The 17959-nt window shown below is 43.0% G+C and overlaps 1 protein-coding gene and 1 long non-coding RNA gene across 9 annotated transcripts in view; both read right to left on the minus strand.

Annotated features, from left to right (window-relative positions):
* LOC143354721 (uncharacterized) overlaps window positions 1-17959 on the minus strand; it is a 597645-nt gene that overhangs the window by 138436 nt on the left and 441250 nt on the right. The gene's annotated exons all lie outside the window — the stretch shown is intronic.
* Window positions 1-17959, minus strand: part of LOC143354718 (uncharacterized) — a 575799-nt gene that overhangs the window by 125879 nt on the left and 431961 nt on the right. For 7 of the 8 annotated variants that reach the window (XM_076788975.1, XM_076788977.1, XM_076788979.1 and 4 more), the window contains 2 exons: window positions 10213-10242; window positions 6208-6326 (listed from right to left, as the gene is read on the minus strand). In XM_076788975.1, the coding sequence (XP_076645090.1) occupies window positions 6208-6326; window positions 10213-10242 (149 nt within the window). The remainder of the gene's footprint in view (window positions 1-6207; window positions 6327-10212; window positions 10243-17959) is intronic. The other variant, XM_076788976.1, reaches the window with a different exon arrangement.

A 17959-nucleotide genomic window follows, 5' to 3' on the forward strand; every position in this document is an offset into this window, starting at 1 on the left:
CCAAAGCAGGTAGGATCTACGTTTGCCATTCAATTAACTAACCTGCTCTTCTTTTTCTTCTTTTTTTTTGTCGTCGTTTAACGAAACCTTTTACCAGGCTGCCGCTCAAAGAAAATTCTTCGCTAAATACTTGAAAGAGTAAGGAACTTCGAGCGAAATTTGAACGACAACAGTAATTACATTTGAACGTTACATAAAACATCCTTCTGAAAAAGAAGAGAGCGCGAGACAGCATTTCCGGGCTACGCAACAAAGTTCTATTTCCCTTTTATGTATTTTCTTTCTGCTCTTCTATTTTTTTCTTCTTTTTTTTTCTCCCGAGAAGATAGAACTGAAATAACGAGATCTTTCTGGTCCGCGAGCACGAATTAAACATCATACAGAATTTACGGTTACAGTCTCGAAGACCAATTATTACGTCCTTTTCGCGTGTAATGGAGCGCGATGAAGGGAGAAAAAGCTCGTTTACATTAATAATCGACAATTTTCCGCGTTCAGCTTACGTGTGTCCAGAGACTCCATAATGAATTAAAAAGCTTTTAACGAATCATTCGAAACAAATTCCGGGTGCGGCGGTTTTTGTTTTTTGAAACCGATTCACGATATTCCCTAGATAGTACTCCATCGAAATGGCGGGCAATTAACTACAATTATAAATCCACCGTCATTGAATCATTCCTGTTGCAGACTGTAACGTGAATTGCGAAAGGAATTCACATTGATCCCCTGATTAATTATATGCTGACAAACATATTACCACCAATTTTTTTGACTAAGCACCCACACTATAATATTTTAGCTCTTCAATAAGATTGGAACTAGGCCGAAGATTTTTATACAAAATTCAATTTTTATGGATACTGGCAACATTTTTACAGCTGCAACGTAAAGCAAAATTTTTATAGTCGCGGGCATTAATTGTTATGTACGTGATTCAATTGTATGTTGCGTACAGAATGTATACACCTTCGGGATGCGTGGTCCTGGTGTCGCGAGTATGTCGACATTCGTCCTCAAAGGGTTAATTGTTCGTTACTCGATCACGGCGTGCACCTTTCGCTATTTCGAAGTTGAAACTATCAGGTCAGGATACCGCCGGCCAAGTTTAAAAGGATTCGGCGTGTGTGCGGCGAAGGGGGCTGAACGAGGAAACACAATTCTTTACGACTTTGGTCCGCAGTACATACAGAGTTAGGTACTTAAGTCCCGTCTCGTCGGGGTATCCGAGGTTAAAAGGATTTCAATAAAAACAGGAAACAGGCCAAGGACTTTTTCGCTGATCGGATAAAGTCGTCCACATCGTTTACTCGATTCTCGGCATATGCTTTCTTGAGAACGACTTTCCAAGTAACCGACCAAGAAATTTTATGGACACAGGCCAAATGGAATACTCACTTCGACAAAGGAACGACATTTCTGAGTATCCCCGCGACCAAGAGAGCGCTTCGAAAAGAAACAGAGTAACCTCTGTACCTGTTGTCTCCGGTGAAAAAAGTTCGGTGAACGGTAGATTGCATAGTGATCACAGTGATCTCGGTGTCCTTGAACAGGAAATTACATTTTGCAACTTCCATGTCGATCGATTTTCATTTTCCCGAGCATTTTCTTCTGTATATACTTGAGACACGTATTTAAACAAAATCTTGTTTATCAAATAATTTAAAACAGAGAAAAGGTAATCCCGTATATTTCATATTTTCAGAAATTCTTGTTTTGCAAGGGAGACGTTATGAACTTAAGTAAGCATCGTATCAAACAGACGTATTCGCTCGTGATTACTGCTCATTCCGACCATGTTTGTGCAAACATACGAGGGTTAATATGCGCAGTATGCAGCGCTGCATAAGTATAAACTACGATGTAATTATGATCGTGTGTGCCTTCAAGGTACACAGGAAAGTTTTCTGTTTATCTTCGTGGCTCGCGCAGAATCTGAATAAACGTACAAAACGGATCTTAATGTATCACGCTGAACCAGAATTATCTCTGAATCCAAACAATTTTTATGCATAACGTCGGTAATAATAAATTAATACAGTCTAATAGTGTCGAGTACAACAGAAAATAATTTCCGGATCCATTGTAGATCTCACGGAAGTGTATCGGAAAATATGTAAAACAATGTTTGAACGCGTTGTGCGTTCGAATGGTCGATCGCTTCTGGCAATAGTCGACAACAATGGTCGATTATTGGATTAAAGCTCGATTCGGAGGCAAGCTCGAGGAGGCTCTCGTCGACGACTCGAAGACGGACGGGGGCTGGCAACGAAAAGAAATGGAGGAGGAACAATTGGCGAGACATTGAATTTGAAAAGAAAAAAGAAGAAGGCTCGGAGGAAACCAGAGATGAAACGAAAGTAATTCCTGGTGGTGTTCGTCAGTTCGCATTGAACGTATAGTGTCGGGTCCGACCCCATCCAGTGAAATACGTACATAAAACGAAGGCGACGCCGAGCCCAGGGTCGGGAGAAAAGAAAAATACTGTCCCGCTCGAACCGAATCCGCTGCACGTAGCCGAGGGAACGAAGCACAAAAGAGGATTGCGGCGATTTCGTGCCGAATACAAAGACAAATTTTCGAACTTCCCGGATTACGAAACTTTTCAATCCAACGAAGACTAATATACAGGGTTATATTCCTCTGTCAGGAAATTTGCAATCGTATTTTTTACCGGGGATTAAGGAAGAGAGTTACTCGAAAATCAATTGCCCTCGGGATGCTTGCTTTCGCAGACCCTCCCCTCCCCGCCCCGCCCCGCTAGACTGTGGTTCTCATGCGATTTATCGCACACCCCCGGAATTTAGTACTGCGAAAATTCCGTTTCTGTTTTACTTGGACTTCTTCCACCGACTTCTATTTCCAAACTAATTTCTTTATGCGAAGAATTTATTCGGTCATTTATCGAGTGAAGATCACATATTTGGAAATTAACATTTTGAATAATGGGCGCTGAGAAATTGGAGAGATAAATTGCACAAAATTTGATTTTTGTGATTTCGCTGCCAATTGAAGATTGCAGTTTGCACAGAAATTTTATACGCAAAGTTTTGTGGGAATGCTTCGGCGAGAATGGGATTTGTGGGAATGATTCCGTTTGACAGGGTGGCGTAATGGCCGGCGAAATAAGAAATGCCATTAAAGAGGACGACGGGGCCAGCATTTTTCCTCATTTATGGTGTGCGTAGACACGCACCAGAATATCTATGGTAGGTTAAGGAAACTCACCGGGAGAAACTCGCGGAACGGTATTTCTTCGTCTGGTTGGATCGCTGAACGAATAATGTACATTTCTCTTGGAGTGCGGGGAACGAAAAGCATGAAAAGAAACATCGCGGCATTGTGGAGCGCCGAACGGGCTCTCATAAAATGGAAAATAGAAACTCATGATTGGTGTTTGAACGATGTTAGCTACAATGGTTGAACTTCGAGGAGAATCGATCTAATGCGATTACATCGGAGAATGAACGTCGCATATGTATATGTATTACGTACATATATATACCGATTGGGGGAGACCACACGGATGCAGATGCTCGAGCTATAAACAATTTTCAATTCTATTTTCAAAACAAACAGAGTAGCGAAATTTTATACGGGACCGACGGGAAAATTCGAGTTTTACACGGCCGCGTATTTTCACGATTTGCCGTATATTTTAATATTGTTTACCGATTTGGAATTTCAACGGAACATAATCCTTTTTTGTTACCATTTACGAGCGTGTCTTGTTCGGTTATTTGAAGTTACAAGGCTTCGAAAACAATTTTGTTTCATGAAACGCTGTCCGAAAATGAAAAATTGTAACTGGGGTTTTGGAAATTGTAGAAATTCTACATCGTGGAACACGTTTGTTTTGTGAAGGTTTTAATTCGCAGCTCGATTCAAAATTTTCATTGAAACTGAATTTAAAATTGAGCTGAAGTCTGTCTGAAACTGAAACATTAACTGAAAATCTACCTGAAAAGTTAATACAAAGTCTAGGCAGCTCGAGGATTAACTCAAAGTCTAACTAATGGCTATCCTTGACCTAATTACAGCTGGGTCGCAATTTAACTGGCACCTGACGTAAATCTCGTCCGAACATGACCATGTTAAATCCAAAACTTCAGACAGTACATGTTATTGAAAATATTGCCATGAGGTTGTTTAATATCTCCAATTCGACAGGACCAACAAGATCTATTAGTTATCAGTGGACTTTATACAATTATGACAAAAACTAGTAACTCAAATTTAAAACAGCCAAAAATCACATGAAGTTGGATGTACTATCATATTCTTTTTAATCCATTGAACCCATTAACGTGGGAAATAAATGTCTATTTTACCTAATAAAGTTTTGCAGTCCAGTCATCGGATAATCAATAAAATTCGCGTCGTTTCTACACGTCGGAAGAGTGCTAACACATTTTAAACATTTTAATTATACAAAAATGGAAAAGAACAGTTCTGAAGTCGTTTGAAGAAGGTAATGGGGATGGCCACTTTAATGCTTCAAGAAACTATTACTCGACCCACACCAGTATGGCTTATCTGCATCGAACGAACCGCAAGAAACGTTTTTGGTAACCGAATATTTAGCACACTCCCATCGCGGAAGGTGAGCCAGTCGATTTATTCGAATTTCGGTCATGCTATCCGCAGCACCCGACACTCCGAAATAGGAATTTCCAGCGAAATCAATAATTTCCTGGCAGAGCATTCATCAAATCGCGAGTAACAGTGCGGAAGCCGAGTCGAACGTGACACCGAGGGTACGAAAATGTCTCGGAAAGGAAAACTACCGTCCACAGAAAATGTAGTTGAGCCATGTGGCGAATCCTGAATAGAAGAAGAGGACGAAGAGTTTAGAGAGAAAGAGAGAGAGAGAGAGAGAGAGAGAGAGAGAGAGAGAGAGAGAGAGGCGAATGGAGGATTTGTAGATCCGTCTTCGAAGGAAATACAAGTCCATCCTCCTGGCTGGCCAACAAGCCTGGGCCGAGGCTACCAGAAGCAACCATCGCTATATTGATTCCGTCTTATTCCATTTCTCGTTCCCGATAAGAATTGAATGTTCGCCTCTCACCATCCCGATTCTCTCTCTCTCCCTCTCTCTCGCATTCTTTCTTCCCCCTTCACGTTCCTCCCCTTTGTCGTTCGGCTGTTCGTTTTCTTTCGCTTTTACTCATTGTTTTGATTAGGCGAACGTACAGCGTGAACGCCTCGAACGACGTTGGAGACTTCAAAGCCTCTTTAGCCCCTCTTGGAAAGACGATCGGACCGAACGACGAATGATCTATTTCTATTGTATTTCTGAGGGGTATTATTACTATCTGCTTACGTTCGTTCGTTGGTGTGTTGTTAATCTTTTTAGTTTCTTCTGGTTCTATTACTCTTATTGATAGCATTTTAACAGTCTTCATCTTCATCTATTTCTATTATTTTTAGTGTTTTTAATGTTTTTATATCTTTTTAATATCTTCATTTTCTTCTAGTTCCGCTATTCTCATTGATATCATTCTGATAGGACTTCATTCTCTTCTACTTGTACTATTTTCATTCAATCGTTTGAATCGTTTACACTAGTTAATCCACATTTATTTATTCAAAATACTCCTCCTGGTTCAACTTGCGCCATACTAAAATATGTTACGTGATGTTCAATCAACTATTCAGGAATGTTGTTTCCTGTCACCTATTGCCGACGATACCTCAACTACCCTTATATAAAATCACGATGCAAAAGTGTGCATACAAAATATTTGAAGCACCATGTGTCCTACTGTCAAACGAAACAGTGATCTCTATGAAAATCGTCGTTTCGGATAATTGTAGTTGCGTCTACTTAAAGAGGGATTTTTATATAAAAATTCCAAGTTTGCTGTTTCCGTGGTACTCCACACACTTCTGTATAAAATTCTGGTGCGAAAGTATGCATACAGAATATTCCCGACAAATTGTTTATCTTCGCATTTGAAGCGCCGCGTGTCCAAGGGTGAGACGGGGTAGGGATCGCGATGGAAATCGTCGCGAGAGTTCCTCGTCGCCGTTGGAAGCGGAAAAGAGCTCCGCCAGCTAGTTCGGTTGTTCGCTAGCTAGCGGGCGCGTCCCGTTTTCGCTAATTGCAGCCCAGAGCGGAAACACGACGGCACCGGTTCCGCTAATCGACGCGGAAAGGGGTTGGGGGTGGTGGGGGGTAGGAGGTCTGAATCGCGTATCTATACTCACAAGTGGTCCTGCCGCTTGAACGCCTTGCCGCACATCGTGCACACGTATTTCCTCTCGTCGCTGTGCGTCAGCTTGTGCTTCGTGAGCGCCGATGCGTTGTTGAACACCTTCCCGCAGACCTGCGACAGAAACCGTGCACCGTGTCAGCGCGTCTTTAGCTGCGATGCCGCCTCGGTGACAGTTGGCTTATTTGCGTCGTCGCCGGGCGAGGGGACACAAAACGGCACCGCTCCAAGACGTTTGCATTCAGTTAATTAACGCGGAGTTATTAAATGGAGCGCTCCCCGAGGCGCATCCTCGCCGATCCCCAAAGAAACGAACATTCCGTTTCACCGAATTTCCATGCTTTGCACCTGTAGAATACCGTGCATTTTTTGAAGCTTCGTACAACGACAACAGCGAAAATCAATTTTAGCTTTAAACTTTAATATTGGTGTACGAATAAAAAGGTAGGTGAAATAAACACGATGCGTACAAAGAATCCAGTAAACTGGAAGTGAAAGGAAATGAAAATGAAGGATGCGAAGTCGGCCAATTTAGCTGGTATCACAGTGAAGGGATCGAGCATTAAGAGGGAGGATTTAATTGCTAATCTGATATGAGAACGTAGGGAACCGTGTGCACGTTCGTCGAGCGAGTAACAAAATTACGGCTGGCAATCGCGGACAAACTAAGTGTAACGGGCTCGAATCGAGTCGCACGATTTTAATACACGATAATCGGCGCGCGTTTCGCGCAAATGTTCGCAATTCTCCGCGGGCCGGCACACGTTCCGAACGGTTCATTGCGAACTCGCGAAACGGAACGCACTGGACACAGTTTTCAATTACCGCTCGCCAGCCATCGTAAACCCGGGGCTGGACAAAGTTTTACGACGATCATTAGGACACCGATAAAGATACCATTGCCGTACCTCGACGTTCGCGTTACCATCGATCACGACATTGTGCTTTCGAGTCTACCTCTCATTGCGATGTCCCTGTTTTTCCCCTGTTTTACGCGCCTGTTTGTTCTCGCGAACGTTGTTTTACGTTCTTACCAGAAGTTTATATATGAAAACCACTGTGACATGAACCTTCTGCCAAAGAGTTGATAGAACAATATTCTAAATGATCCTCCAAAATTGTTTCATGTCGCTTTTAACTTCAAACTTCTCCACTATAAATCTCCTTCCGAAAAAGTTAATTTTCAACATCAATCTAAATAATTTTACTGAAATATCACAAATTGTACAATAGAATTTAACGGGATTTTTACTTTCTGGAAATATTGTCCTGTGACTTTTGATAATTTGATTTCACAAGATTATATTATTTTCTTTTTAAAATTTTATATGAAAATATAAAAATTCTCCTATTGAAGAATGAAAAAGTAACTTGTCAATAACTTTGTATTGACTTTCTATAAAATAAGTTATAAGGATTTGCAAATAAAAATTTGTCGGACAATGGTTAGCGAGTAATTTCATAGTCACCAGAATACTAAGGGGAGACGAAGGGGAGAAGCTGAATCATCTGTAACAGTCTTGTCTGACCTAAGCAACGTCGACGCGTTCGAAACCGAATCCGGTATTTAGTTCGCGAAAACGAGACAGTCTGTCGCCTGTGAAATTTCTAATTACGCGAGACGGTGGTACGGCATTTCGTATTAACAACAGCCGCGCCGAAGACGTGGTCGAGGGTGTTGGGGATGGTATGCCTGTTAAGTATGTGGAATTGGGTTTATTACTCGCCGAGGGCCGCGTACTATTTCAGAAACTATTTCAGGAAGCTGAAAGCTGAGGACCCGCGCGCATGGACGTTGTTCCATTCGAAAGTCCGAGAACCGTGCGCAAGAATAGCCGGAATTGGTGTCGAATTTGCCGTCGCCAAATATCGCGCGAAATTCCGTGCATCAAATTCGGAGGGAAACTGCCCGGGCGTTTCTGATAAAATTAACCCTCCGACCCCTTTCATTACTATGCCCTTTCCTTGTCACGTCTCTCGTTTCTATAGAATGGCTCTTGTGCTCTCTCCTCGATCGTAAATTTTAGTACCTACTCAAGACTCTTCCGAAAAGAATCGAATACTCTCAAAGATTCCTTTCTTCGTGAGAAAATATTATTCTGGAATAAATTGCTGTGACGATCGAATCTTCAGTGCTCGAGGCATTGACTCCTCGCTATTCTATTTGACGTAGACGTGGGCGTTCTGGTCGAAATTAATTTTCATTCAAGCGGTGCTGATAATTTGAGTTTATAAAAAAAAATTGTTCAATTTTATACAATTAACGATACAATATTCTCCATTGCTTTTGTAACAACTTTTGTTTTTATTTATAATTTCATCGCAAAATAGATAGAAATAAAACATTTTATAGGATATTTAAATACATATTGCTAGAAACAATTTTCAAAACAATTTGGTACTAATTATGAAATAATTGTCGTCTTTTATGTGTAACGATGACTAGTTCAACTAGCCTCAAATGTTTCCTAGGACGGTTTTTAGCGCGACAAGTAGAATAAGGTGGCACGTGGTCAGTCAATTGGAATAGAACAGTCTGTAATCAGATAAAACAGTCTCGCAGAAAGTATGGAACAATACATGGTCAGACAAGTGGTACAGAGCAGTCTGTGGATAAACAAGAGGCACGTGAGGGGCCAGTTAAGTAGTTTATGGTAATCTGCGGTCAGACAAGTAGAATAACACTATCTACAGTCAGGATGATAAAGTAGGACTATCTATGGATAAACAAGTGGCACGTGAGTGGCCAGAGAAGTAGTATATAACAGCCTGTGGCTAGACAAGTAGTATACGGAAATCTGCAGTCACATAACTCGAATAACACTGTCTATAGATGGGTAAGTAAGCTAGAACTGTCTATGGTCGAACAAGTAGCACAGTGTGGCCCGACAAGTAGTATATGGCAGTATGTGGTCAGACGAGTAGACTAGAACGACCTATCACGAAACAACTAAAACAGGAACTATCTCTGGTCCTTGGCTGCTCTATCATTTGTGTATGAACTATCTACACACCGTATCAAATATATTAATTAGCCCTATAATCTCAATGGATTTTCTCTCCCACAAACAACATTCTCAAAAACACAATACTTAACTAATTCTTTCACCATACATAAAAAAGCAAGGGCCAACGCGAGATTAATTGTCGGCATAGCGGTTCCCACGTATAAACCTGGCGGGTAAAAGGAAAAGTTGTGCCGGCGGTTCGGCTCGGCTGTGCTCGGCCCGACGCGGTTAAATCGAAATTAATTTTGAACGCAGCTGCGGCGAACACGTGGCGGCGCCGAGCGTCGCGGAGCCGCGACACGATTCCCGGCTCCATTAAGAGGGCCGAGAAAAGTTCTTTCCACTTTTCGTTTCACTGTTATTTCCATCAGAAGGACGCCCGGCCCGGTATACGCTGCCCGCCTCGATCGAGGCTGACTTCGACGACGCGAATAAGTCGTGCCAGCTCGTCGACGGAAATTTCCCTCGCCTCGAACGGAAAACCCGGGAGCAACTTTCTTCGTCCAGCAACCCCGCGCCTTTGCCTCGGCCCCCTCGCCACGGAAACTTCCTAATGGAGGGAGAAGAAAGGATAAACTGTCGACTCAGCGATCGCTGACACTCCAGCCGTGAAATTTACCGGTTCCCCGCGAACGAACGGTTTTCTGCGGACGGGAGACCCCCGTGCAATTTCGAGTCTGCTTGGAAATATAGTGGCTCGCGAAAGTATTCGAACGTCTGACACTGAATCATTCTATAATAAAAATTTATCTGATACACTTGACATTTCGAGGTAATTTTATATCTACAGTAAGATACAACTATCGAAATTGTATGTGTGTGTGTGTGTGTGTGTGTGTGTAAAATTGCAAGTGCATTAGATAGTATTTCTAGCAAAAATGTACGAAGATAGAATCGCAAAAGATGTCTACGAGAGTGTTAGTATTTCGACGGGCTTAGTTGATGCTACGATATCGTTTAGTAAATTTAATGCTATAGTCATTTACAATTACCAGAGTGCAGACTTTATCAATTGGTAAAATCTGAAACACAAAAGTGCGAGCGTGAATTAATATTAAAGCTGTATAAGGTATTCGTTGATCACTTCAACGATTCAATTGTAACAAGCGATCTTCGAAACATTTTTTTAAGGAAAAGAGTTGAAAATATCGATTTCAAACTTTGCGCGTATATCAATATGAGTTTCATGAAAGCGTAGCATTTTTTGAAAAGTCAAAATGTCAACAATAGTCGGAGTTACAGCACTTGTAACGGGAGTTAAAAAATAATTCAAGTAATAACTCTTGAAATGTGAAGTCCAGAGAAAAATATGTAAAATTTTACTAGTTATTTTAGAACACGATAATTTATAATCTGAGATCAATTCAGTTGAAATTTTGTCCTGCATAGCACGGCAATAAATTTCGGTCGACTTTCGACGCGATACTCGATCGATGAATACTGAATGAAAGTTCTTAATTCAATTGAGAATACTTATTACTTATACGTCTTCGTCTTCCTCGAGCAATTACAATTTACATGTAGCTACTAGAATCTAAGGTTTAATACTTTTTATACAGACTACATTTTCCGAGCTGAAAGAGTCTGTTAATATACCGATGTAAAAATAAATTTATTAGGTACTACATCGTGTTTTTGCTGTTTGTTGCATCAACACATTTGCATACATAATTCAACGGTTTACAACATCCCTGGGCAACAGTTTAATCGCAACGCATGAATTTTAGAAGTAATCGTGCTCTGTGAATTAATAAATTGGAATAAAACTTTTAAAGCAATCTACTGGAGAGTCACGGGTATACGGTAATCTCTACATTATATTTTAACAACGGTTATTAGGAGCACTACTTATTTAAACAAGTTGCTCTCGCGGGCATAAAATTTCAGAGTGTTATCAAAAACAGAAGTTTATTATTTGAGATAAAATTAAACTACGTCTCATTACGGAAGATGTATAACACCCTCACTCTCTCCTCCCTCTCTTTCTCACTCTCTTTTCCCGCTCCCATTCTGTCACTGCGTTGGAATCTGGGTTAATCGAAAGAAAAGTTAACCGTAATCCGCGCTATCGAACTTTTAATCTTAATTAAAGGACTGCTTGTCAGATCTTTTGTATCGTAATTAAAAAACTAAGTCCTGATTGATACCATTTCTTGGCCAGGTTTTCGACGGAACCTGATAATATGCAGGATCGATCCAAGCCAGCACGACATTAATCATTCAATTCTCACAGTAATTCCAAAAAGTGATTCGCATCGTACGAGTTACAAAATGATTATTAAAATATGGAAAACCGTGTGCCATAAATACACCATGGGTTTTACATACTTCTTAATACTTTTAAATTACAAAAGTTATTGAGAGAAAGCATAAACTTTTGTCGACCCTCCGTTATCCTATTTCTTTTAATTAAAAAAGTTTTATTTTATATAAAGATCCGTGAACTAACTATAAGAAACCAAGGCTTTTGTGGAACCTGCTTAAACAGAAACGAAAGGGGGATGGACCGATGATAACAAATAAACTGGAATTGCACTGTAACAAGATGACGAACATAATTGCTAAGCTCTCCGAAACTGGACGGATCTGTCTAACACAACATTCCATAGCAATCCATCAAGATTCCCGAATCCTCGGTGCTCGCATCCTCGCCGAGGGACTATGAGACAGTCCTCAGAAGCCAGAAGCAGGACCAAGCCCAGATCAGGGCCGCGGTGGGGGGCAGAAAATCGTCCTTCCGGCTTCTAAGCAGAAAATCTAATTTGCCTAGTTTAACTCCTAAGGAGCTGCAGATGTACGGACTCGAACACACGGGAGTTTCAATTTACGAGGCAAGGTTCGGATGTCGGCGAAGAGGAGAGCAGAGATAGAGATATAGATAGCGGAGGAGAGAGTGTGCGAAGAGGAGTCTGGGGCAGGAGTAGCACGAGAGCAAGAAGAAGAACCGAGACGTTTCAACGGGTCTCGACAGCGGGACGGCCAGGCCCTTCCATCCCTTAGCCATCATCTTCGTGCCAAAACCCGTATCTTCCAGCCCCGCTAACGGTCCTTCCTCGAGAGCTAAACAAACATCATTACTTCTGGCCTTTCTGGATCCCTCCGCCGCGTCGCGCAACCAACCAACCCCCTTTCCACCTCTTCCCAACCCCCTGAGCAGCTTCCACGTCTGCAGCAGCCTTCCCGCCTGCCAAACCCGCCAATGTACACCGACCAAACGCCGCTCCTGAATACGTAATCCGTCGGTGGTAACACTGATACTTCGTTAAGGGGGAGCCTTCGGGACCAGCCGCGAGAGAATCGGCCGGAGAGGAGAGCGACCATAGAGAGAGAGAGAGAGAGAGAGAGAGCGACGGGATGAGTCCGGATGTATGAAGTTAGAGAATGCCATCGGGAACCGGCAATTCGTGGTCGCAGACCGACAGACGCTCGATTCGGTTAACGTTTGTTCTAGCCACCCGTGTCCCGAATCCTGCCCCGAAGAAAACAGAGGTTAGAGGACGAAGACTACCCGAAGGGACTCATGGGTGTCGTGGGCACACGCGGCCCGTAAGTATTTGCCTCGGAGAAATTTATTCGTCTATTATGCAGCATCGACTGCCGGGCATTCGCCGATGCTAGGGTGGGCGATCCGACAGCTGTGTAAATGATCGGAATTGGAATGAAGAGCTAGTACGCTGGAGTATTCCGCCGCTGTGCGGTAGACTCTTCCAGATGAATGCGGGGGAGTGTGCTTTTATTTGTAATTGCTGGCAGAATGCATTTGCGGTCAAAGTGGAGAATAACATTATTCTCGGACGGTGTAAATTACATTTTTGGTAATGTTGCGCTATCGGCGTTGTGCGCGCGTTCTGAGTTTATGTTGCGCGGAAAGAAAATGAAATTATGTGCGTTGTCGTTAATTGGGATTGCAACGCCGTCGAATGGTGTGAGAGTTTGTAAATTATCTATAGCTGTTCTGTGTTTTATCAGGGGGTGCGTTGAAAAGGGAATAGAGAAAATGCTGGTAAATTAATGTAAATACTTTACATGCTATTTGATATTCTCCAGTAGATGGGATGATTTTATATATAAATGTTGTTGAGACCGTTTGTGTGATCTTGTCCGACCGTACGTTGTTCTATTCTACTTTCCTAGACACAGAGATCACTAATTCACTTGACTGATCACAGGTGATCCCAAACCACAAGCTGGCTACATTCAACCTGTCTGGAACAGAATGTTGCTAGCACTGTTTTACTTGTCACACTGCAGACTGTTGTATTCTACTTTCACGACTACAGGCTGTCCTATTCTAACTAATCGTAGGAGTCTTATTGTACTCGTCTGACTACAAGTAATTCTACACTATTTGTTCAATTATTAAATGTCTCGGTCTCATTTATCCTAGTCACTTGTCTTAATCGCTGTCATGTTCTACTTAGAAGAGCTTACATTGACCTGTTCCACTTGCCTGACTATAGAACGTTCTACTTCAACTTTCCCAGCTACGGAATGTCCCAGCTGGACTTGTCTGATCACATAACGCACTATTTTTACTTGTTTCATCACATAACGTTCTATTTCCACTTGTGTGATCACATAGCGTTCTATTTCAACTTGTCTGATTACACAGTTCCCTTTCTAATTGTCAGTATACAATATTCCCTTCGTGCTTGTCTTACTATAGTGTTTTATTATATGTAGCCCGTTTACAATGTTCAATTTCTACTAGTCTGATTAAAAGGCTTCATTTCCACTTGTCTGCTTACAATCCCCTGTCTACTTGTTTCATTATAACGTGCCCTTTCTACTTGTCTGACCATATAACGATAGATTTCCACTTGTCTGATCATATAACGTTCTACTTCTAGTTACATAGCTATGGAACGTCCCAGTCCAACCTGTCCAATCACAAGTCGTTCCTAACGAACTTGTCTGGCCATAGATCATCCTGTTTCACTGCTGAGTACGTTCTATTTCTACTGTCTACTAATAGAATATCTTTCAACGAGCTAACTATCGCACGTCAAATCAATTTTACTCACTAGACTGTGGTTTTTGTGCACGTATGACGAACACGAGTAAGTGCAATTTAATGCGGAGGAAAGGTCAAGATAATTTAAAAACACCAACGTGTTACTTCGAGATGATGAAAATCATTAAACAGAGAAATAAATTTCTTTCTCTTTCCTGTTTCTTCCGCCCGGTGGGATTTTTACTTTGCATAAAGATCCGCAATCTGGTAACGCACAAAATCCCGAAAAATACAGGATTGAAAGTTCACCAAACACGAAAATAGCCGTGACCCTTATGCAACCTAACACCAATGCCTCTTCTGGGAGAACCTCAAGGTCTTCGGAGCAAGGGTGCTCCTCGTTAATCCTCCCCCGCAGGTCGGTCGACTCGCGTTTAAAACGCGTCCGCGACTCCGGGCCGGTTAAACGTTTGTTCCGGCTAGCCGTGCTCGTCTCGACGTGCCTCCCTTGTCGAAGGGACCAGAAGCGAGGGTGGAGGGCGAGGGTGGGTCGAAGAGGTGAAACGAATGTCGACAGTGGGGTCGGAAAGGGACGAGGCGGGGAAATGCAATTTGTTGCTTCCGGGCGGGCGAAGTCCTTTAAAGAAGTGCATCTTATTACCAGCAGCTAGCAGGGAGACGAGAAACTCGCGCCCCCGTAAATAATGAGGAAGTCAGCGAACCAGCCAGCCAGCCAGCCACGCCGGGGGAACGTTACTTCGTTCCGTCGTGTCTGGACGGTGTGTTGCCGACGCTTGTAGCTCCAGAGACACAAAAGTGATCCGCCGCGACGCTGGTCCGGAATATTATTCGCGACTCGAGACGCTAAGGAGGTTGCGAGGGTGGTTTCGCCAGGCCGGTGTTCGGGGTCCCAGCGCGAACGCAATACATCGACGAGAAGGAAAAGCAGACGCCCGCTACTTGAAGCCCTTATTATCAGCGGCTGACAATCGCAATCGTAAAGTTACTACCCATCTCGCCGGAGCCTTCGTCGTCTGCTGCCGCTCCTCCACCCACGCAGTCTCAAGTTTGTTTTCAATGGAGAATCATGGAATTACCGGCGGGACGCGCGAGCCGATACCCACCGCACCGGCGGAAATCGTTTCGCAGTTGCCGGCCGTATGAATACTCTTCCACGGAGATTTATTGTTCCCCGTTGATTACGCGCTCCCTGGACACATGCGAGGGTGTGCAAGGGACAATGGCCACGCCGGCTGAAGCCGCAGCGACGGGGACGCGGTCAACTGAATCGCCCAAGATATTCTGTCGAGGAGTGATTAATGAAATTCACTTTTTAATTGGACAATGGGGGTTTCAAGCTTTTGGTCAGACGGATGAATCCACTAGATCGTCCAGAAAGTTCTGTGGACATTTTGTTCGGAACATTTTGATTGTAATCTTTTTGTTTCCAATTTATGAAGCTTACTGTGCGCATTGCCTATCATCAATTGTTTTTGGGTGCACCAGGCTTTGGTCAGACGGGTGAATCTACTAGATCCGTCAAAAAGTTCTATGGATTTTTTAGTGGACACATCTTGATTGTAATACTTGCTTTACAGTTTGTTCTTGTGAGTGTGGAAGTGCTTAACGAAATTCACTTTTTAATTGTACAGTAGCACACTCGGGGTTTTGGTCAGACGGATGAATCCGCTAGATCGTTCGGTAATTTCTGTCGATTATTTGTTTGGAATATTGCGATTGTAATAATGGTAGTCCCTCTAGCTTACCTTAACTCAGACTAGTAAACTACATTAAATTACATTATACAAGAACGTAAAACAGTAAAAAGAAAAAACATAAGAAAATTAATAATAAAATTGGAATGATACTGCATCGACAAAGAAGAAACAATTCTGGTATAAACAGTACATAAACATTTTGTATATCCAGCAAAGAAGCCAACGTGACGAATTTCAAAGAAACCTTCGTCACATCGACAAAAATAAACTGAAGTAATACAAAGTATATCATGTAAACGTCGTCGGAGCGCTCTTATCTCCGAACCACTGCGGGCCTGCCACAGCCCATTTCGAAAATGCAATTCCCACAGCTCGTTACCCACCTCAAAATGACCCCCCGAAGATTACGGGACTCCGACAATCGCGAGCGCACGGTCGCACACTAAATTGACGCATTTTCGACTCGATAAATTCAGATTAGCCGGTTCATCGATCAACGGGTGCGCGTTCTCGTTCCCCGATCACGGCTCTCCCGACGTATCTTAAATGTTCACGAGGTTCACGGGTAGTCAGCGAATGTCGAGCACAAGTCGAACACCCGGTGTCCCACCCCTCAGGGCCAATTAATTAACTTAATGACCAGCACGATCCGCATCGCGCGCGCTACGCGGCGAAAGCCCATAACGCGAGAACGTATCGAGCGGCCTGTTATTCAACTTGGATCCTGGACGAACGTTCCTGGAAGAGTTTCGATTCCGCGTCCTCGAATCCCGAGAGGATAATCGCAAAGACGAGGTCAACGACTCCTGAAACCCTTCTCCTCTGATATTATCGTGTCTAGAGGCCTGGTCGTTTTAAGTGCATAGGTATGCGCGTCGAGGACGCGGGAGGAAAGAGGCGAAACGCGAATCAGAGAGAACGAGGGATACAGCGTGAAGAGTCTGAGCCAGCGAGAGCCAGCCGAAGGAATGCCATCATATTTCGCCTCGTTCAATCAGTTTACCTCCATTGTGCGCCATGTTCCCAGCTCTCAGATTATCGAGCATCGACCACCGACACTCGCGACGTCGTTTCCCGAAAGGATCGATGCTATCGCTCGAATTATCTCGAACCTTTCCGCCCGACTGTGATCTCTGCGCTCATTGCAGCTGCTACATTGTTCCACGATGATGGCAGACGTCGATAGAGTACGACCGAAATGTACGAGATTCGATACTGGTCAAACTATCGATTTTTTGGTCTCCGTGCCGTGCAAATATATATTTTTTTTAACGTAACTAGAATTGTCTGTATTCAATGCAGGCCACAGGAGTCGCATAGACATTAATTTCACAGAGTTGAAAAGAATAAGTATTTTTAAATTCGTTAAGTGTCTTACGGCTCTCCATTTGATGTCTTTCGAAAAAAAGGATCTAACGTGTCCACTTTATATTTTATATAGAAATTAAAATTGTCTGCTTCGATTACGGGGTAGTCTTTTCTCTGCACTAATTTTTACCACAAACAGTATTATTAGTTTTATCGCAAGCAGTATATCTTTTTTATCTTCGCGTTTTCGAGAAAGGTGAACGCACAAAATTCAAGGAAACGCGAATAAAGACGGTTACCCGAACGAAACGAATTTTTCCCTCGCCCGGAGTCTCCCGAAGCAACGCACAAAACTCGGGAATGACTAATAAATCAAACTGAAGCGGGACGGTCCACGTCGAGATGAAAAAGTGGCTCGATTGGAGCATTAAAAGAGCTCGCCGTTTCAAAGGGGAGATAGGGAGAGAGAGAGAGAGAGAGGAGAGAGAGCGGAGAATTAAGACCGGTACCGGGCGACGAAACTTCGGAACTGATACGAATTAATAGTTAAAGAAGAAATGTCAATAAGATGGCGGCGGGGGGGCGAGCTGCTCTCTGGAGCGTCGGCGAAGTGGCTCGTCAATTAAAAGCATCGGCAAGAACCTGACGAGAAGTTCGATAATTTACGGATAAATAAGGACACTCCCGACCGAGTTCGAAGTTTTCACGATCCCTGTGTAACGAGTAACTATTAATTTCCCGTAAAATTACGTGGCGGGT

This window comes from Halictus rubicundus, chromosome 6 (assembly GCF_050948215.1).
Source record: "Halictus rubicundus isolate RS-2024b chromosome 6, iyHalRubi1_principal, whole genome shotgun sequence".
NCBI classification, from domain to species: Eukaryota; Metazoa; Arthropoda; class Insecta; order Hymenoptera; family Halictidae; genus Halictus; species Halictus rubicundus.